The 22,897-nt window shown below is 32.2% G+C and overlaps 2 protein-coding genes across 2 annotated transcripts in view; one reads left to right on the top strand and one right to left on the bottom strand.

The window, feature by feature from the left end:
* LOC108751030 (CAD protein) overlaps positions 1–22,897 on the top strand; it is a 29,430-nt gene that overhangs the window by 2,979 nt on the left and 3,554 nt on the right. The window contains exons 3-20 of the mRNA XM_018490959.1: positions 79–358; positions 561–871; positions 1,155–1,722; positions 1,970–2,203; positions 2,793–3,437; positions 3,983–4,535; positions 5,102–5,477; positions 5,550–5,976; positions 6,175–6,373; positions 6,684–6,835; positions 7,115–7,219; positions 16,593–16,841; positions 18,464–18,715; positions 19,532–19,696; positions 20,003–20,164; positions 20,846–21,017; positions 21,476–21,591; positions 22,391–22,805. Coding sequence (XP_018346461.1) covers positions 79–358; positions 561–871; positions 1,155–1,722; positions 1,970–2,203; positions 2,793–3,437; positions 3,983–4,535; positions 5,102–5,477; positions 5,550–5,976; positions 6,175–6,373; positions 6,684–6,835; positions 7,115–7,219; positions 16,593–16,841; positions 18,464–18,715; positions 19,532–19,696; positions 20,003–20,164; positions 20,846–21,017; positions 21,476–21,591; positions 22,391–22,805 — 5,381 coding nt within the window. The remainder of the gene's footprint in view (positions 1–78; positions 359–560; positions 872–1,154; positions 1,723–1,969; positions 2,204–2,792; positions 3,438–3,982; positions 4,536–5,101; positions 5,478–5,549; positions 5,977–6,174; positions 6,374–6,683; positions 6,836–7,114; positions 7,220–16,592; positions 16,842–18,463; positions 18,716–19,531; positions 19,697–20,002; positions 20,165–20,845; positions 21,018–21,475; positions 21,592–22,390; positions 22,806–22,897) is intronic.
* On the bottom strand, positions 7,897–14,427 carry LOC108751031. Its single transcript, XM_018490960.1, has 4 exons — positions 14,038–14,427; positions 11,817–12,115; positions 9,221–11,070; positions 7,897–9,001 (listed from the first exon to the last, which is right to left on the bottom strand). Exons 1-4 carry the CDS (start codon positions 14,271–14,273, stop codon positions 8,396–8,398), a joined length of 2,991 nt encoding a protein of 996 aa, XP_018346462.1. The 5' UTR covers positions 14,274–14,427; the 3' UTR covers positions 7,897–8,395.

A 22,897-nucleotide genomic window follows, 5' to 3' on the forward strand; every position in this document is an offset into this window, starting at 1 on the left:
AATTAAGAAATCTGTGTAAATACAATATATTGAAAATATCGTTTATCATTGATGGTTAAAATATCAATTTTGATACAGCTGGTTCGAATCCCATCGTATATGGACTGCTGGACTCGTGGTTGGAGAAATTTGCGAGAAGCCCAGCCACTGGCGACAAACTAAGACGCTATCCAATTGGATGAAGGAGCAAAATGTACCTGGTATATGCGAGATTGACACACGAGCACTGACAAAAATAATTACGGAAAAAGGTACTATATTGGGCAGGATAATTATGGGTCAACCGTCACATACTCTGCCAATAATGCCTCCAATAGAAGATCCTAACAAGAGAAATCTTGTTGAGGAAGTTTCTCAGGTAAAGTAATTTGCTTCTTTTTATATATAAGCTCATTTTATAATAAAGTAATATTTCTTTTTATAAATGTACTTTATTATACAAAAATCTTGCGTAATACTTCAATTTTATTTCTTATTGATATGATTAGAATTTTTCGATTTATTTACTGTTACTCAGAAAATTTTCTCAGAGTGTATACATATCTGATTTTTTTTTCCAGCCAAACCCAAAAACGTATAATCCGGACGGACACCCTTGTATATGTGTAGTTGACTGTGGTTTAAAGTACAACCAATTGAGATGTCTATTAAAACGTGGTGCTCGCGTGGATATTGTGCCATGGAATTACGATATTAAGACTGCCAAATACGATGGTTTATTCCTCAGCAATGGACCGGGTGATCCTAGCATGTGCCAAGTGATCATAGAAAATATTCGAGAAGTATTCAAACAAAAAAGACCTATCTTCGGTATATGTCTTGGACATCAACTATTATCTATAGCCGCTGGTTGTGTTACATATAAAATGCAGTACGTGTGTATCATATAAATTACCATAATTACCATATAAATATGTCAATACTGTCTTATACTGCTCGGAAAACAAAACAGATAAGACTTCTAGATCACAGTTTTTGCCCCAGATGTTCTAATTCCAATGTTTTTTATCTCTATGTCACTCGTTTTTATATCGTTCAACAAATTATTGTTCCGTCATGCGTAATAGTCTTATGTAATATGAAGTGTAATAGCCGACTGTAATAGTCGAAGTGTAATAACCGCTTACAAATGATGCCTGTCACTTACTTTCCAGGTACGGCAATCGAGGTCATAATCAACCGGCGACGCATAGTATCACCGGACGTTGCTACATGACCTCGCAAAATCATGGATTTTGCGTCGATGCTACTCAATTGCCATCTGATTGGGAAGTACTCTTTACCAATGCCAATGATAGTAGTAACGAAGGTATAGTCCACTCAGTCTTACCCTATTTTTCCGTTCAATTTCATCCGGAGCACACAGCAGGACCTGAGGACCTCGAATGTCTCTTCGATGTATTTCTGGAAAGCGTGAAAGACCAGATCTATAATCCTCCATACCTTTCTGTAAAGGATAGACTCCATACAAGTCTGATCTACACACCTTTGTTTCCGATCATGACCGAACATCCGAAAAAGGTTTTAATTCTGGGCTCGGGAGGTCTCAGCATTGGCCAAGCTGGAGAATTCGATTACTCAGGTTCGCAAGCAATTAAAGCGCTAAAAGAAGAGTCAATACAGACTCTCTTGATAAATCCTAATATTGCTACGGTGCAAACGTCAAAAGGCATGGCCGACAAAGTATATTTCTTACCGATTATACCGGAGTACGTAGAACAGGTAAGCTTGGCTGCACTTAAAGTTTAAATAATAAATTTTTTAAATTAACAATTTATCGTTAATAATTGTAATACAAATAATGCATCAATATATCGTTAAACATTATTAACGTCAATCTTTCTATTTTATGTAAACTTTGATAAAGTTATAAATATTAAATTTTATTAATCTAAAATTTTATTTAAAATTAAAATAAGAATATTAATTGTTAATAATCTGACAATAATTTGTCATTAATCTATTTTAGGTGATACGATCCGAGAGACCGGACGGTGTATTATTAACATTTGGCGGACAAACCGCTTTAAATTGTGGCCTGGAACTTGAGAAAAACGGCGTGTTCGCCAATTATAATGTCAAAATTCTAGGTACACCAATTGAATCCATTATACAAACCGAAGATAGAAAGATTTTCGCGGATCGTGTCAGCGAAATAAATGAAAAAGTCGCGCCGAGCGCTGCCGTATATTCGGTTCAAGAGGTAAATGACTACTTAAAATTACTAGGATACAAAATTCTTTTCTATATGTTTTTGACTTATTTTTTTATAAAGAATTAGTGATACAGTCAAAAAAGGGGTGATTTTACACAAGCATATAAATGAGAAACGTGGAATAAAATTTTTTTATATAAGGCTTTGTGTGTGTGTGTTTTCGGAAAAATTGACTTCAAATATTTGTTAGGTACATGTGTATGTGCTTAACTATATATCTTGACTTAATGGATCTTCCTATAAATTATAATCTCTTTTTATGTTGTGTTTATTGTATTGGATAATACAATTGTGTATATACATAATAAAATAAAATATTTACTAATGATGAATTTTATTGCTTTATGCATTATTGAAAATGCCCATTGTATTGAATACATACTTCTTAAATCAAAACAAATAGTTATATGCACATGCATTTGGCAATGATTTAAAGTTGATTTTTCTAAAAATAAAACTTTGTATTAAAAAGAATTATATTTCTACGTTTCCGATTTATTTTTCATGTACAATCATTTTCTTTCCGATTGTATTATCAGTTACAAGAGACATTCTTATATAATTTCTTTCCAAACAGGCACTAGAAGCTGCTGAAAAACTGGGTTATCCCGTAATGGCGCGCGCTGCTTTTTCGCTCGGTGGTCTTGGCTCAGGCTTTGCTAATACGAGAGAAGAGCTAAGGACACTAGCGCAACAAGCTCTGGCGCATTCCAGTCAATTAATAATCGACAAATCCCTGAAGGGCTGGAAAGAAGTGGAGTACGAGGTTGTCCGCGATGCATACGATAATTGCATCACGGTGTGTAATATGGAAAACGTCGATCCACTCGGCATACATACCGGCGAGTCCATCGTCGTCGCGCCGAGCCAGACCCTGTCGAATAAAGATTACAACAAGCTGCGAACTACGGCCATTAAAGTCATTAGACACTTCGGCATTGTTGGAGAATGTAACATCCAGTATGCTCTTAATCCATTCTCCGAAGAATATTACATCATCGAGGTGAATGCTAGATTGTCCAGAAGCTCGGCTTTAGCCAGCAAGGCTACGGGTTACCCTTTGGCTTATGTCGCCGCTAAATTAGCTCTTGGAATACCCCTGCCGGATATTTGTAATTCTGTTACCAAAGAGACGACAGCCTGTTTTGAACCGAGTCTTGATTATTGTGTCGTTAAAATACCCAGATGGGATCTTAGCAAATTTCATCGCGTCAGCACGAAGGTATCTATTGAATAATTTCCTAATTCGCTTTATTAATTTGTTTGATTCTTGAACTATTTTGATTAAACGTTGATCAGAAATTAAATGTGTAAATAAAATGTGAGTAGAAGAAATTAGTGTAAATTAAATATTAAAATTGTGAACACAAACTTTTAATTTTCTAATTATTCTCTTTAAAAAAGTCCAAAACCGAGACATACATAGAATAACGGATGGGAATCAAACTTAAGATTTCTGACTACGAATAAATTATTCTCATCATCTAGCCTCGCATTGTCTCACAAGATACTTTATTTATGTATATTATTTTATTTTTATCCATATTAAATATTTTTTTAAGTTATATAAAATAGTATATTAAGAATATACTAGACTATAAATAAGATGAAAAGTAATTAATAAAAAAAAAATTACATAATTTTTATTGATAATGTAAGTCAATATTTACAAGAATTCTCTTTATTTCAACGTAGTTTATATTAACGTAGTTTATATTATAATATATATTATTTTTGTTATAACTGTGATTTTGGACATTTTTCAAGATTGGTAGTTCCATGAAGAGTGTAGGTGAAGTGATGGCAATCGGTCGTAAATTCGAGGAAGCCTTCCAGAAGGCATTGAGAATGGTCAATGAAAATGTAAATGGCTTTGATCCTTATGTGAAGCCGATAAATGATGAAGAACTGGAGAAGCCAACAGATAAGAGAATGTTTGTTCTCGCAGCTTCGATCAAAGCCGGTTATTCGATCGACCGATTATATAAACTCACCAAGATAGATCGCTGGTTCCTCGAGAAGATGAAGAACATCATCGATTATCATGTACTCCTGGAGAATACCGATCATACAAAACTCACACGCGATTTACTATTAGGCGCAAAGCAAATTGGTTTCTCGGACAAACAGATTGCCGCCATAGTAAAAAGCTCCGAATTGGCTGTCAGAATACAGAGACAAGAACATAAAATCCGACCGATGGTCAAACAAATTGACACAGTGGCCGCTGAATGGCCGGCCAGTACTAATTATCTTTATTTAACGTACAACGGTACTACTCACGACGTACAGTTCCCTGGTGGTTACACAATGGTGATAGGTACAGTGTTACATAAATAATCAATCGCAAAATCTTTTTTAGTAATAAAACTAAATAGTTATAAAAAATAATACTAATAAAGAATCGTCTAATGATATGATTATAAACAGCAAAATTCTACTTTTATTCAAAAAACTTGATTCACAAGAAATATAATAAAAAATATATTTTGCTAATAAGAGATTAGCAATATAAATAAAGAAATTAGATATATAAACATAATTTAAAGATAAACGTAAACAACATATAATTATTGAATAAAAAAGACAGAGAAAATATTAAATAAAAAATTTTTTCGCAATAAAATTATTACAGTTTTTAAGATTGGGAAGAATTTGGGGGGATTTATTAATTTCAGATTTATTGTGTGAATCCGATAATTTCATCGGCTCTCAATTTATGTCTGAAAAATTAATTATATACTTTCAATTTTATTGAATGTATATTAAATCAGTAGTTCAACATCTTACTGTGACCTATAAGGCGCTGATTTCAATGTGTTTAGTTTGAAAATGTTAGATCCTGTCAATCGTTGTTTAATAAAAAAATTTAATACTTTGTTTTAGGTTCTGGAGTGTACAGAATCGGTAGCTCAGTAGAATTTGATTGGTGTGCCGTGAGTTGTCTGCGTGAATTGCGAAATCTTGAACGTAAGACCATAATGGTGAATTACAATCCAGAAACAGTTAGTACAGACTATGATATGAGTGATAGATTGTATTTCGAGGAGATCTCCTTCGAGGTTGTGATGGACATATACGACTGTGAATGTCCTGAAGGTATAATACTTTCTATGGGTGGACAACTACCTAACAATATAGCTATGGATCTGCATAGACAGCAAGCTCGAATTCTCGGAACCTCCCCGGAATCAGTTGATGGTGCCGAAAATCGTTTTAAATTCTCTCGTATGCTTGATAGTATCGGCATATCGCAGCCGAGGTACAAATTTTATTTAATATTTGTTTTGATAATTCCTACAACATATATAATTGATATTTTATATTATTTTAGATGGAAGGAACTGACAAATTTGAAGTCCGCGATTGAGTTTTGCGAGGAAGTCGGTTATCCATGCCTTGTAAGGCCTTCATACGTGCTAAGTGGTGCTGCAATGAATGTCGCTTATTCGAATCAAGATCTTGAATCTTATTTAAAAAGTGCGAGCGAAGTTAGTAAAGAGCATCCTGTGGTAATATCAAAATTTATTCTCGAGGCAAAGGAGATTGACGTCGATGCTGTGGCTTACGAAGGGATTATTTTATGCATGGCAGTATCGGAACATGTGGAAAATGCTGGCGTTCACTCTGGTGATGCTACATTAGTAACGCCACCACAAGACATCAATACGCAAACTCTGGTGAAGATAAAAAACATCTCTCGAGCAGTAGCAGCATCTTTGGGAGTCACTGGTCCTTTTAACATGCAGCTCATTGCGAAGGTAGACGTCATATGCTTTGTTTTTATGTAGTCGAAAATTGATTAATTAAGTTTGATTATATATAACATTTTAATATTTACATATACCATTACTACAGTTGTACTTTTATTGCTTAGCTAGACATAAAAAATATTAATTATACAAATAAATAGATTTTATTATATTTTATATTTAATAAAAATTAATAATTAATTTTAGGATAACGAGCTGAAGGTTATTGAGTGTAATGTACGAGTATCCAGATCTTTCCCTTTCGTCTCAAAAACTTTAGATCACGATTTCGTTGCAACGGCAACTCGTTTAATCATTGGCGAAACGATTGAACCTGTGGATGTTTTAGCTGGCTGTGGAAAAGTTGGACTGAAAGTACCGCAGTTTTCCTTTTCTCGCCTTGCAGGTACAAACGTTAATTTTATTTACAGTTTACTGGAAATTTACGGAAAATTTATTTATACTTCAATAATAAAAATATATGCTACATGCAAGTTCTGTAATATTTTTTTGTTTTATATTATTTTTTTTACGACAAACCTATTTTTTTTTTATAATTAACTTTGCTTTTAATCTCCTTTAGATTGCTTAAACTCAAGTTTTAAGAAATGTTTAAATTTTAAATAGAATATTATTAGGTATTATACAATTGATTTATATAGTTTTAAAAAAATTATTTAAATATTGATATTATATTACTATTGACTTAATTAAAGGCGCTGATGTAACGTTGGGTGTCGAAATGGTGTCTACCGGAGAAGTCGCTTGTTTCGGTGAGAATCGTTACGAAGCTTATCTAAAAGGCATGATGAGCACTGGTTTTCATATACCCCAAAGAGGTATTTTACTCTCCGTAGGAAGTTTTAAGGTAATTATATTGTAAAAGAAATATCTTTAAATAAATGATAATTACTATACTCACGCTATTATAATACTTCATAAGAAGCAGAGTACCATTTTAGAGATGGAAACTAAAAGTTTTTATAATATTTATAATATTGATTTCTCAATATTAAATTGATAAAAAATTGTATCAATAGTATTGATAAAAAAGGAAATTGCAATAACTAAAATCTTTAAAGAATTAAAATTGTTTTAATAAAAAGAATGTATATATAAGATATAAAAATAATTGATTTGTTTTTAGCATAAAATGGAGTTGCTAGGGTCTATCAGAAATCTAAAAAACATGGGATACAAATTGTATGCCAGCATGGGTACCGCCGACTTTTATACAGAGCATGGTGTCGAGGTAAGCAAAAAAATTATTCACTGATTGTTTTATATTGTTTTGTTTTGGATATAATATTTATCACTCATATGGATAATGTATATGGAAAGAATTATATATTTAACATACATTTAAGAATGATTAGAAAAATAAGTATTTACGAGAAATGTACATACCTCGATTAAATTTGTTGAATTTTTAGAATTTAAATTATTACAATTTGAGTTATTTAGTGAAATATAATGCATGATTTTGAATATGAATATTTCAGTGAGAGATATTGTTTGCGATCAAATAAGAGATTTAATAAACTGACAATAGATATAAGGATAATGATATTAATGATAATAAAATAATGAAAATAATGAAATCATTAGATATATAAATTTTGTCGGCAAACATATAAAATGTTTAAAAAAATGCATATGATATATGATATGAGATACAAAAGTTAAATTGTGTGACTTCAGCGGAATTAACTATTTTCATAAATTATTTTAACTCTCCTGCAACCTGAATATTATTTGGTACAAGTAAAATTTCACTTTTAAACTTCTCCGAAATAAAAGAAGGCAGTGTCCTATCTCCTTCCTATTAAATTATACATTTTAAAATTTTAATTTTTCCTTCATTTTTCAAATTTCAATTTTTATTAAATAAAGATTTTAATATATGAGTTAAACGATCAATTTGCGGACGGAGAGAGAGAGAGTTAATTACTAATAATTACTATACATAAATATGTGCGCTCTTGCATAACGCGATGATCGAATATCGACAATTCGCAAGCATGCGATAAGCACGCTCAGTCTTCCTCGATTACTTACTAAATTAATTATCGACCAATCTCAAAATATAAATACCATTCTGTCCCATATAATACAAAAACTTGCAGCAACATTCTTACAACGAGCGCGTTCAGCAGACTCAACAATTGAATTCTTACTGTTATTGATGTATTCTGCTAGATTATCCAATTAGATCTTTAGATCTAAAAGATTACACAAATAACAATAAACACTCACTCAACTGTTGAATCTGTTGAACACGTTACTCCAATATTGCTGGAACATTGTAATGTTGCTGGAATAATCTGTTGTATGAGGATTTGCTAAGAGCATTGAATACAAAGATGTATTTCTATTTTGCATCTTTTTTTGCGACAGATCATTCACGCTCTATTCCTAAACGTACGTATCATATAAACGTCGTTTCGTTTAGATTGTCCGCTAGAGAGACTACTTTTATCGTTTTTGAAGTTGAGTCATCACCCTGATCCTTCGATATAGGCTTTCTCGAAGTGTAAGGACTTTCATCCTCGTTCATAATCGCGATTGCAGTATCCGCCTGCGCGTTTCCCTCGTTCGTTAATCCTATTTCGGAGGTAATCGTTTTCGTTATCTTATTGGTGTGATCTTGATGACTAGATTGCGGTTGCTCGTCCTTTGGCAGTTTCATAATTTCATCAAATTGTCGCGTAAAACGATCCTTCAGGGTGCTGCTGAATATAGGTTTTTGATTCCTCTCAGGAGTTTCCGGCGGCTCATTCTGTGATCTTATCGTTGAATTCATCATCGGTTTCGTCCTCAGAGCATAGATCTTCTTGCGATAAGCTTTAGCATCGTCCTTGTACCTGGTCATCTCCGATAGGATGATCGACAATCGATCAGCTTGATCGAGATAAACCTCCTTCTGTTGATAAGCCCGATACCTGTGACAGCACTCGGCCATTTTAACAAAGTGCGTGACGAAGAAGTCCAATAGAGCAGCCAGCCTTATACCCTCTAATTTGGCACATCGTTCCTGGAAAAGAGAAAGAAAAAACAAGACAGGAATGTGAGTTAACCATGACTCTTGATCTGCTAATCTCGAGGTAACCGAGATAAGATTAGATTCCCGACACAAGTTGTGTAGCATCATGGATGGACTTCACTTTTTTTTTTGTCTGGCACAATCAGTTTGTTGCGGTGGATTGCTCATTATGAACGCCCAATTGATAATCTTATCTCTTAAGGAACTCACCGAGATCTCGACGATACAATCAGTGGCCTTGCGCGGAGTGATTAGTGTTTTCCTCGCGGCTATTGGCGCAGCTATTGGCGCGCTGTAGTTACGCAAATTCTTCTTTCGAGACTTGTTCCAAAATCCACCGGATTTGTTATAGATCTCATCTCTGTATGACTCGTCGCTCTTTGCCGGCGACAAATACATATCCAGAGCTGGATTCATAGCCAACCACGGCTTTACCGTCAGTATGTTGAATAGCTTCGTGAAGTTTAATCGCGGAAAAAATTTGTTACTATACTTGATGTTCTCCATCGCATGGAACACATACATGACAGGATTCTCAATTATTCTCTTCAGTTGCTTCTGGCTGTGCAACAGGAGATTGGCGGGCACTTTGTTAAACATGTTTTTATCACGGAGGAAATAGTCCAATAGAGTTGGTTCGTTCTGGCTGAGGCAGCGATAAAGGCTATCTAACAACTTGATTAGACAGTCGCCAGTCCGATTGTCAGGCCATTTGAAAGGTCGATCGTTTTCTTCGATCAACCAGAATAGCTTATTCCTAATGTGAGAAGTCGTTAGGCCAGCTGTCGAGTCCTGAATTTGTCTTAAGAAGGTTTTATGGAGCATCAGCGCGATCAAATACACTTGCACTTGTGAGCGCGTCATGCAGGTCTCTAGATATCGTTCCGCGGCTGGAAATGCCAACTGCCACTCGATTTCCTGATGAATATTGTTGGCATTTTGTTGCCAAGACAACTCTTTTGACAAAAGATTTCTTTTTCTCGGTAGAGAGTCTTCGGGCACTACGTAGCAACCAAAGTCTTTCACTTTGTTGATATCATTGTAGTCAGGCCACGTGCTCCTTGGTCTATCCAGCCATTCCTGTGCGTATTCCGGCCACTGTAGCCATATCGTTGGTGAGATCTCGTAGGACTCGAGTCTGCGCAGCCTCAAATTATGCGAGTCGATCACTTTGTCACAGTAGATAATCGACTCTTCTACGTGATTCAGATCTTCCCGTTTGAAACCCAGCGGCTCCGCTAAATGATCCACGAAGAGATCGACGAAGTAGCTCATGAACACTTTACTGCTGGTATAGAAGACATAGGAGTCGTATTGTCTGTCGGCCAACATAAGGCGAAATTGCTTGCAATTCTGCGGCTTCCTCTCTCGTTGTAACATGTAAATCTTGCCATCGTTGCTGATCCTCATCTTTTTGAAACATTGCGTCGGAATCATCGCATCCGAGTAGATCTTCGTCGATGCATCCGCGGTATTCTTGTTATGATTCACATTACGAGTTACTTGCAAGATGGATTTTGACGGAAGTTGGTAACTCCAGTCGCTATCACTGTCGCAAGCTTCGGATCGGTAGCCGGAACTCGTGATACTTGCTGGCCTGCAAACTTTCTCTTTCGCCACGCCGGATTGAGAATAACGTTGGTAACTTTCTTTCCTGGCCTCCAGTTCATTTTTCAACCATGTTTTCTGACCATGACTCCTTCGATTCTCTGTCGAAGATCTATGCTCGAAATCAGACTCAGTTTTGAAATTACGACTGGGTCGGGTTTCGTAAATACTTTTCACGGAAAGGGATACTTGATCCTCGTATATTATCTTGTCATGAAGATTGGGCAAAGATTTGACATTGAAAAGTGAAGAAGTTTGGAGACCTCTCTTTCTAGAGTGATGCGGTGTGACTCTGGTGTGATGTATCATGTTCGAATTACGACCATAAACGCTCTCGCCGTCACCATCATATATTTCGTCGTCATCCACTGTTAAAGAAGGATCGATGTCTTCTTCCTTGCAGGAGTTACTCGCATACGGTGTTTCATCGAGACGTCGCAATCGCACATATCCTATCGACAGAATATTTATTATTTTAGTCAAATGCTTTATTAAATCTATTAAAAATCTTTCTTATTAAAAAAATGTTATTTAACTATTGAAATTTACTAAAAAAGATTGTATTAAATATTTTTTAAAAATTGAAGAGTCTTGGGACTTCTTTTTTTTTATATAATGCGGAAGTATTGGGCGCATTCAACCAATTCAATAGTTGAGTGAACATTCGCTGTTATTGGTGTATTCTTTTTTTAGATCATCCAATCAAAATTTTAGATCTAGAAGAATTTACATCAATAGCAGCAAGCGCTCACTCAACTGTTGAGTCTGCTGAACGCAGCCAATATGTCGAATTACGGCCATAAATGCTTTCGCCGTCGTCATTGTATATTTGGACAAAAGTTTTAATTCTTATTAAGTTCTAAATTTTATCAAAATAGTCAATAGCAAATTTTTAAACTCAATGATAATTTGAAAAATAAATCGTTAAAATTAATATACTTATTAGAAACATAATTTGAATTTAAAGCCTTTAAATTTGTCTCCGAATTGAATTGTGGAATAAAGCTTTTTTTATTTTCTATTTAAAACTTTCTTCGTAAGATTTTTTAGTTTTAAACAGAATCTTTCTACAATTTAGAAACTATTGATTAATTACATTTTTTTAAAAACAAATCTATTTCAAATTGAGTTAGGAACACATTGCGAAAAGAAACAAAGACAATCTGGGATATTTATAAGTCAAAGCAAATTTACTTACCGGGATTTTCACTTGGCTGCACCATCATGTTGTACGTAATCCCATTATTTAGGCTACTATACTCTGATAAGTAATGTCGCTCTGTAATTTCAATATTATCATGCACAATATAAATGCGGATGGGATGCAGCGATTCGATAATGAGATCACCGGTTTGTCTTTTTGATGTAAAAGCAATGTTATGGGAGATATGCTCCTGAAGAATGTCCGGCAGTAGAACGTGCTTTTGAGATGGGAGCACTTTATTTAATTCGCTTTCGTAAGTTGGTACCAAAGTCTCTTTAATTTGAATTATATCTCTGTAAAAGCAGTTTTCCGATAATTAGTTTTCTGACATTTATCATTATTATGTCTAACTACATTTATATAGTATATATGATTTATTAAAACTTTCCTCTACACTCTATATATTCTTTACATTAATTGTTTTACTTTAATTAATTAAAATATAAACATATAAAAATAAAAATAAGTATATTTAAAAAAGACTTAAAAAATAATTATTGATATTAGAATATGAAAAATAATAAAAATATAAATATTATGTATAGAGAGAAAAGACCCCTATTATGAGATACCGAGTTCATTTTGGATAAATGCTAGAAATCTATAAGCATAAAAAAATAATAGGTCATTTTGAAGGGTATTTAATAAGCTTTAAGACAATGTTATGTAAAATTTAATTAAAATTTAATTCTTTTTATAAATTAAAGAAATTAAAAAGTGAGGAAATCGCAAAGTCAAAAAATTGTACTCCTAATATGAGATGTCCCGAGAAATCGATAATAAAATACAAAGTACATCAGTATTGCAATTAAAAAATTTTATTTAATGTTTCTAAAATACAAATAAACAGTCGTACAAAATGAGTATGCGATGCACCTAGCTGATTCGTCTTCAGATAGATTGGAACCAAGTATCGCAGAAACAAGCACTTAATGTTTATTCCGATTGTCCTTTTTATTATTGTACAATAACTTTTATACTTTAGCAACGATTTTCACTATAACATAGAAACATAAGTTATTTCGTATTAGAAGTACTCTGGTATCTCATATTACGATTTTACGATCATCAAATCTAACTTCTGTAATTAAGCAATTCAACATATCACGTATTTTTTTATTAATACGATCTTACTCTATCACCACATGAAGAATTTACTGCCAAATATTTACTTATTAAATAATAAACAAAGTTTAAAAGTTTATCTCAATGAAATTTCAAGACATCTAAATTCTAAAATCTTTTTTTGCAACGACTACAGGCATGATTTAATAATGAATTTTCCATTAAATAGTTTTCAATCCAAGAGCAATAAATTCATGGTGAAATCAATAAATAGCGGTTATTAGTTTAGCGAATACGCCGTTATCTCATATTAGGCACCTATCTCATATATATAATAGCGGGCTTTCCTCTAATATTTAATTAAATATAATATGAACTAGCACTTCTCTAATAAATTCATTCAATATTCATTTAAAATAATTTTTTTAATATAATGTTAATTACAAAATAATGTGTACTCTTAATTCTTTGCATTTTTGCTTTTTAATTTGTCACATAATAAATCTCATGTTAGTCACAACGCTTTTCCATCATACGCGTTTCCATTATAAGAAAAAATATCTTTTTATTTGCAACAAAGATCTATATTGCAATATTACTTTATCTTTACTGTGCAAATAAGAAGATGATTTCTTATGTTGTAGAAGCGCGCCTAATTGTGTACATAATGCCGAAGAGATTTATTATATTGCAAATTGAAAAGCAAAAGTAATGTAAAGAATTCATGAGTACACTTCTTCTTAATAGCGCCGAGGAATATTTTTTATATGTGCTGAGAATTTATAGATTAGATTAAATCAAGACGAATGGTATTGATACTTCTTAAGTCAGTATGTAATCAGCGAAATAATTCCCAATTTCCCAGTAAATTTCTGGATATGATATGGATGATACATATACACATGATACGGTTCTTCTAATGTGTTATTAATAGTAACTTGAATGTGCAAATATTTATATTTATTGACACTAAACTTCACCACGTCGAATAAAATTTATTATCGGGATCATTTGTTAATATACTAACAGGAGTTGAATACTATTATCCCATTTTCCAAATTTCTTTTCCAAATTTACACTCAATAGTAATTATTATTTTCCTCAACTGCAATGAATCATCGTGAAAAAGCATTGGAACGGGAGTGCTTACTCCTCGTAATTCTCGAAGAACTGGATACACATCATGAGATTGTTTAGAATGAAACTGTTAGGATCATTCGTGATGGCCATCTTCATTTGTATCAATTCCACATCCTCATATTCCTCCACCTTGGCTGCGCTCTTTGGTTTGGGTCCGTTGTTATTTGTATTTCCCAACTGGGAATCAGACTTATGATTAAAGGAATCAATCAATGATTGCACGATTCCCATTGTCCTTTTTCGCATAATGACATAACAAAGTGTACACACACGAGGGAGAGACGGCCACGTGGAGTGTCCCCACGTAGGGCGCGCGTCCTCAGGATCAGTCGCGGTACACTACAACAGGCTACTTCGCGGTTTACTATAGGTCACCGACACATTCCTTCATCCTAGTTTCAAGGTCAGCGAAAATGGGAACGCAGCATTGTGCGTACGCGCGTGAGGACACGTCGATGACTGATGAGGCAGTAGTCCTCTCGCGGGCTATCAGAATCGATAAATAGCTATCACGTTATCGAGCACGGGCGCTTTTAATCGCCCGTTTACTATTGGGCATCGACAAACAAGCCCGATGTAAAATACTTATGAAGATTGCGCTGGCATTGGGCAAGATAAAGCTTCGGTATTCTATCCAATTCGCCAATATTCAGTTTCATATCGCTTATCATAGGATGGATCATATATAATTATAGATACAAATGTCAGCCATTGAAGCACTATATTTAGAACAATCTTTATTATTTTTTCTACGTTTCCTTTCAATGTTTTCTCTTTTTCTAATGTTACTTCCTAGATCTAGTTATCGCTTCTAATCCTTGTTTAAACAAGTAACTTTTATCAGTAATGCTGCGTTTTATCAATAATACCTACTAACCTATTAAAATAAACCTTATGTTTTAATTAAATAAATAAAGTTTCATTTTTAATATTTAGTCTGTAATTAATGACAAGTATAATTAAATGCAAAATATTAATAAAAAGACTAAAATATGTGCCAGTCTTGTACATTGCAAACAGTAAGCTGCAGCAATTACTACGAAAAAGGAAGTTATTGATATAATGATTAAAGTTATGGTAACATCGTATATTACTTGATGTAATCTCTCTCCGATTGTAATCAATTTTTCTTGTACTATTACTCAATATATGTGCGTGCAAGAGATTGCAGAAAACATTGCAATCATAGCTGTCGCAATAGTTAGATAAAAGAAGCTTCTTATTAATATTATCATAATAAAGTTATTGCTAAGATAATTCTCACAAATTATCGTATACAGATCCACGATGACTCTGTCCGTAGTCTTCTCTTGAAATCGAATTTTGTGATATCGCTTCATATAAGATCACACAATATTGCGCATGGTAACGTTCGATTCGTCTACTGACGTCATATAATGTGAATAAATGACGGCAACATCGTGAATAAAAACTTCCGCTTATCTAATCTGTGCATGAAACAGAGACAATTTGAGAAATTGTAGATTGTGACGGCGTATTGTGATGCGTGGTTAAAGATCAGTATTGTTCCTTGACGAATATATTCGCGCGCGCGATTGCCCTAAAAACAGGCAGCACATTTGTTTTTCTGAGAGATGAGAAAAGATATCGATCGTTTCTAGGTCGTTTAAAATATTACGATAAACCAATGAACGTAATCTCCACCGATCGATATCTACTTCAACGATAGCAGCGTACAGTGGAAATCAATATTATCGAAAATTATTTAAATTTTTTTATGAGATATCCAAATATATTTACACAATTTCGAACTGTTAGTATGAAAAAATAGGATGACAGCATGAATATCATTCCATATTCTTGAACTATATATATAAAAATGTTAATGTAAATATTTTATGTATAATTATGTCTATGTATGTCATAAAAAAATCTAATGCAAAATTTGTACAAGAGTCTAGAATAATGTTAAATTTTTATTTTGCTCATATAATCTTCAGTTCTACTATTATAATAAAATAGACTGCACTTATTGCTGCATGCAATATTATTCTTTACTACTCTTTATTTCTATTCGCATTTATAAAGCGTAATTCTAAACAACCTTCTTTCTAGACTTTTAATCTTACAATTAGAGTTTTAAAGCACGATATTTTCCGTGCATGTGATCTCTATGCCAAGACCACATCTCATTTTGTAAAAATAATTAAACTATAGAATTTTTACATTAAGCAAATATTGTCGTCAGATAACAAATGTATGTGCTAAACGTAACTGATATTTTTAATTTCTTTTTGTTTTTTATACGAAGATGATATTTGCAGTAGCTGTTTTTATGCGTACTTTAATCGTATAAGAATTTTATAATTTTATAAATTAAGCTAATTCAAATTTAAGATATTTCAGAATTATTAAATGCTTTATTTTAGGATCTTTTTAATATATATTATTGTTATTATTTTCATTTGCATTTTGCGTAAATTTGTACTTCAGTTAATGTGTCTTTTCCTTAGATATCTCTTGCTTCCATTATAAATTTTGAACATTTATAATTGTAGATAATTGTTGTAACTTCATGTTACGTAACAAATTTTTGTAATGCAGGTAGAACCGGTGCAATGGACATTCGAGAACATCGCCGTGAACGAGGATTCCAGCCCGAGTCAACTTCGGCATCTCGCCGATTTCTTGTCGAAAAAGCAATTCGATCTCGTGATTAATCTACCGATGAGAAACGGCGGAGCCCGGCGTGTTTCAAATTTTATGACGCATGGTTATCGGACGAGAAGACTAGCAGCTGATTATTCTGTACCTTTGATTACAGACGTTAAATGCGCGAAGCTGCTGGTTGAAGTGAGTATTCAGATTTTTGACTCTACAAAAGTAGAGTCTTATAAAAAACATGATATGTATGTCATAAAAGAATCTAATAAATTTTATTTAAAGAAATAATTTAATTAAATGGTTAGAATAAAGCTTACGTGACTTTACTTTCTAATTTAAAACTACATTTTATATCACTTCCACATCAATGATCAAAGATTGTTTTTGATAAACAAGATTATAATATTACTCACTCTTACTCATAAAATTTTGTTCACATTGTTGATAAGCCATATTACAAAGTTCACGCCAGGACTTATGTATTTTAAGACAATATTGAAAATTTTAATTTTCTTGAAAGACAAAAAATAATATCTATTTTCACAATAATAGAAATTATTAATATTTACATATAATTAAAATTAACGACAATATAAAGGACTATGCCCAGTTTTATAGGGAAATTTGGGCGCCGGATGAACAACTTTAAGACATGCCTAAAATTTTAAGGTATCAAAAGAGAATTAAAAATTCCATAAGTCCAACTTTATAGAAGAGGTTTCCCGAGTACTAGAACTATCCAAAATTCGCTATTATGACCATGTACCACTGTAGTTTTATCTAATCTCTCTGCGTCCAGGGCACCTCCCCGCGGTGCTAGTGACGGCGGTAACGCATTGTACCAAAGACTAATGATTAAAGTAATATCTAAAATATATTTGGTATAGTTCATTCGGTTGACAGTTATATGATATCTGGGATATGCCCAACACTTTGTCGAAGGTATCCATATGCCAACAAGAATTAGTTAATGATGTTTTTTTACTTTCAGAGAGTTCCAATGAGGAAGCTAAAAAAAGATAAGATATATTGGCTACATTTCAATTAGGCAATTAAAATCTTCTGTTTCATACTTTGAATGTCTCTCTCTCCTCTTTATCGACTAATATATTACTCATAACTATTCATTTGAGGAAAAAAAGCTTTAGTTGTCTTTGTCAAGATTGAATATATTCCAGATACTAGATGATTCGAGAAATAGAATAAAACCAATCCTACATGGTACACAATACATGGTCATAATAGCGAACTTTGAACAGCTGTAGCACTCAAGAGACTCATTTTAAAAAGTTGTGCATGGAACTTTTTAATCCTTTTTTTATGCTCTACAATCTTAGCTAGGTCTTAATGCTGTTCAGTCGGAGCCCAAAGTCTGAGCATAGTCTTTTATGAAGGAAACAAAATTTTCTATTAAAAACTATATAAAAAGTTTAAATAATTCAAGTAATAGTTCTATTAATTTTTTAATTTTAATTTTATTTTTGTTGATTAAATTACATTTTTCTAAATAATTACATGTAAGTACATCTGTTTGAAAAAATTAAACTTTTTCAGCTAAAGTATCTCGAAAACGTGACAAATAAAATTACTCTATCACATTACGTTTTTGAGATTTAGCTTAAAAGTACCAAAAAATATCATTTTTTTTATTTTTAATTTCGATTTTCTCAAAAACATACTAGAGCAGTTTTATTTACGTATTCATTTTCAGCAAAAATTTACTTTGTCCTGTTCGTGATCTGGAAAAAAAAAATAAATTTATTGGATATTGGAGTGTAAACTGTAATTGATTCGTTTTTTTCTATATATAGGCATTAAGAATGGTTGGCGGGAAAGCACCGCGTATGAAAACGCATACTGATTGCATGTCATCGCGAAAAATGATCAGATTACCTGGCCTTATCGATGTACACGTGCATACCCGTGATCCTGGAGCGACTCACAAAGAAGACTTTGCCTCTTGCACTGCAGCAGCGCTGGCCGGAGGCATAACAATCATTTTTGCAATGCCGAATACCAATCCTCCGGTAATAGATCACAAGACTTTCGCGATCGTCAAAGCGGTAAGAGAATTTCTTATGTTTCTCTCTCTTTCTCTCTCTCTCTCTCTCTCTCTCTCTCTCTCTCAATCTCAAAAGTTAATTTAATTGTTAATTGTTGATTTTGCATTCTTTATTCATATTTGTATTATTAACAAAATCATAATCAAATTAAATTTAAATTGAAATTTAAAATAATTTAAATTAATATGTAATAAATATATTAAAGATTGCATATATAATTAAAATTTAATTTTTTGTCTCAAAAAATTGATACCAAAAACTTTCCAGGATACTTTTAAATTTATAAGTGCATAAACAAAAATTTTGATAAACTAGCTCAATCTTGTTTCATTATGATTATAAGAATTCGATTTCTAACATGTTTAGTAAAATGTTCGTTAAATTAAATTAAAATATTTGCTCAAAAATGCAATTTTAAGCCTCCTATATCTAAATGATAATCAAAAATCAAGCTCTATCACATAATTACAAAAATCGATCGCAGCTAGCGAACCAAGTTTTAACAACGTGATACCGTATGATAACAATAGCTTAAAAAGCGACATTTTGTTTTATCGTTATGAATTTCAAATTCTTTTTGTGTTTAAAAAGGCACACACGAATATCTACTTATCAACGTATATAAAACATTGATTTCTTATACAGATATTTCAAAATTAACCATTAATTTCACTCAGTTTTTATTTTTTGTTTATTATTGATTAAATTTAGTCTAAATAAATTTTAATCACGTTTAAGAAATATTTAAGAATAATTTTAAATAATTTGTTATAATAAAATTAATAACAAAATATTATTTACTGTCTACTTCAATAGCAAGCTGTAGCTGACTCACGATGCGATTATGCACTTTTTGCTGGTGCCTCATCGGATAATTATAACGATATACGTGAAATAGCACCACACGTGGCCGCTTTAAAAATGTACCTGAACGAAACGTTTACAACTCTTTGTCTCGCTGATCTTGCTGTTTGGATTAAGGTAAATGATTTGCATGGTTGTAAAAAATATTGAAAGATTCTCTAAAATAGATTTTTTAACAAATCTAGCTTATTTATAAATTTGTATATGTATGAAAAGTATATAATTTATTAAAAAATATGTTTTACAAAAAAGATGAAAAGAAGATTCTAAATATATGCGCCTGTTATACATATTAAGAAAATTATTTTAAAACAGTTTTAATTGCTGTAAAATAATAATAATTAAATCAAAATAAAAATAATTAACATAATATTTATATTTCCAATTATGTGATATACATCTACGGCTACTTCTTTTTTCTAGCACTTCGAAAGTTGGCCGAAAAAGTATCCTTTGTGCGTGCATGCGGAAGGACAAACCACAGCTGCGGTCCTTTTACTAGCGAGTTTGCACAGCAGACCAATTCATGTGTGTCACGTAGCACGAAAAGAGGAAATACAAATCATTCGAGCTGCTAAAGAACATGTAAATATCCTAACAATACATATCAATAAAAAAGATGTCTATCACAAAACCAAAATTTGTATGTATAAGATTTACGTAACCCAGTAGTAATAGAGTATAAAAAATTAAATTTTAATAATTAAAAATTTATAATAATTAAGGGTGCAAATATAATTTAAGTTATAAAATGCTCTTATTAAATATTTAAATTGAAATATATCTAAAAAATATCGACATTAATTGTATTTTCTTATATATCTATTAGAGTTGGTAAACGTTAATTTTCAGTTACTTTGTCATTATTTTCTATAGTAAATAATTTAATGACGATGTTGCAATTTTTTATGACAGTAATTAACTAAACGGAAAGGTTATGCTAAGATTAGAAAAGTCACTTTGAAAAGAAATTTGTCATCATTATACGTTACTTACTAAAAAAAGTAATAAATAACGAGTAACGCGCGTAAAAAAATAACGCGTTACAAATTAATGGAAAAAGAAGTTATTTTTTTCAATAACAAATGACTTTTTTCCGTCACAAGTAACGATTGATTTTTCTAACTCTGATGTTACTATTATCGTCATAAAAAATGTATAATGTTATTATCAAATCGTTATTATAACAAGGCAACGATCAACAAAGTAACGACGTTACAAGTAACGTGTTATTGCCAACCCTAGACTATATAATATTTTTTATAGGGATTGGCAGTTACGTGCGAAGTATGTCCGCACTATTTATTTCTTTGCCAGGATGATTTGGAACGAATAGGCTATGGAAGAGGTCAAGTAAGACCTTCTTTGGGAACAAAGGAGGATCAACAGTCTCTCTGGGATAATATAGATATTATCGATTGTTTTGCAACTGACCACGGTCTGTCAATAAACTTATTGCTATACTTTAATGTTTTTAATTGTAGCTGTAATTAAATTACAAGTTATAATTGTCACAAAATTCGCGCTGCAGTCACATAGCAGAATAAATGTAATTCAATATCTCAAAATGATAACGACCAGCATTCTATGATTTGGAGATAAAAGGATGGACATCTCATGTTTATATAACAGCTACTTTGCTTTGCTTTTAAATTATACAAGAGTATTCTTTTTGTCCAAAAAGCTTTGATATTATATCAGACATTTGCACTTATTGTTTAGAAATAATAAGCAATTAGGTGTTCAGATAAAAATAATTTGATAATTCGCAAGATTATTGCCTGTTTTTATTCAAGAATATTAAAGAATAAGTTCTAACGCGCGAAATCACGCGATTGAATGCTTATCTTATATAATTCGCACGTTTTTAATGAGACATTGATTTTCTCTGTAAAGCTCCACATACTGTGCAAGAGAAGTCATCCGAGAAACCACCGCCAGGATTTCCTGGCTTGGAAACTATGTTACCGCTCTTACTGACCGCTGTGCATGAAGGAAGGCTGACCATAGAGGTACATTTTGTTTGAATTATAACTTTCAATGATGTCTAGCTGACGTAATGAGTACGGAATGCCGATAAGTACTTTGCATGATAACGCGAAAATTACTCTCGAGAATGCAAACATTATATTATATATGCCATCCCAATTCTCAGATACATTTTGTATTTAATGTACCGTAATAAAACAATATTAAAAGAAACTTATTAAAACTTTTCATCTAATTTTTGCGAAAATATAAATTATATGTATATACTAATAATAATTATATATATATATATATGTATATGTATTTTAATAATTGTTGTTACAGAGATAATCTGTTTGTTCAATAATAAATTGAAAACTCTGCAAAGTAATTGGGAAGCATATTATTCTTGAAAAGGAATTTTGAAATTTTCAAAGTTTTTGTTAAACGCGATCTTATGTTTATGCTTATCGCTTCTTCCATTACATATAAATGCTATTTTCTGATAATAAGTTTTCGAGATAAGTCTTCGAGTATCACATGAAGATCCACTCGTAATATCAATAACAAAAATAAATAAAGTGCTTTTTTGTCGATCATTTTTAAGAAATGCTAGATAATTCTAATTGCAAAGTAAATCTTACTAAAGCAATACCATTCCTGCTTATTGTTAAATGCATAATATCTACATATGCATGTAAAGACGTTAATTATTTTATGATAAAAAAGTATAATATAGTATATACATTTATATTTTATTAATAAAGTTATATATGTTACATATTATTAAATGTGATAAAAACCTAAACAAAACTGTTAATCAATGATAATTATTAATTGTAGGATATTATAGACAAATTGTATCGAAACCCCAAAAGGATCTTCAATATCCCTGATCAACGTAACACATACATCGAGATCGATATGGATGATGAATGGATTATTCCGGAAGCAATGGCGTACAGCAAATCGAAGTGGACACCTTTCACTGGCATGAGAGTTCGCGGTTCCGTGCATAGAGTGGTCTTGAGAGGCGAAATTGCTTACATTGAGGGGCAAGTACTAATAAATCCTGGATTTGGTCAAGACATCAGGGATATACAATATAATACGAAGACTTCATCAACGTTCCATGCGCCGACAACATCCGTTCAACTCGCAGATAATGTCAACAAACCATTATCACTAGACAGTCTCATATCGCCGAACTACGAAAAACCAAGCATACATGTTGATGTGCATGAAGACGAACAAATCGGTATGATAATGCAAATTAACATAGAAGAACCCATCCCGTCCAATTATGATAAAATCAAATTTGATAAAAATGAATATATATATATATATATA

The sequence above is a fragment of the Trachymyrmex septentrionalis genome, unplaced genomic scaffold (assembly GCF_001594115.1).
Source record: "Trachymyrmex septentrionalis isolate Tsep2-gDNA-1 unplaced genomic scaffold, Tsep1.0 scaffold40, whole genome shotgun sequence".
Taxonomy (NCBI): Eukaryota; Metazoa; Arthropoda; class Insecta; order Hymenoptera; family Formicidae; genus Trachymyrmex; species Trachymyrmex septentrionalis.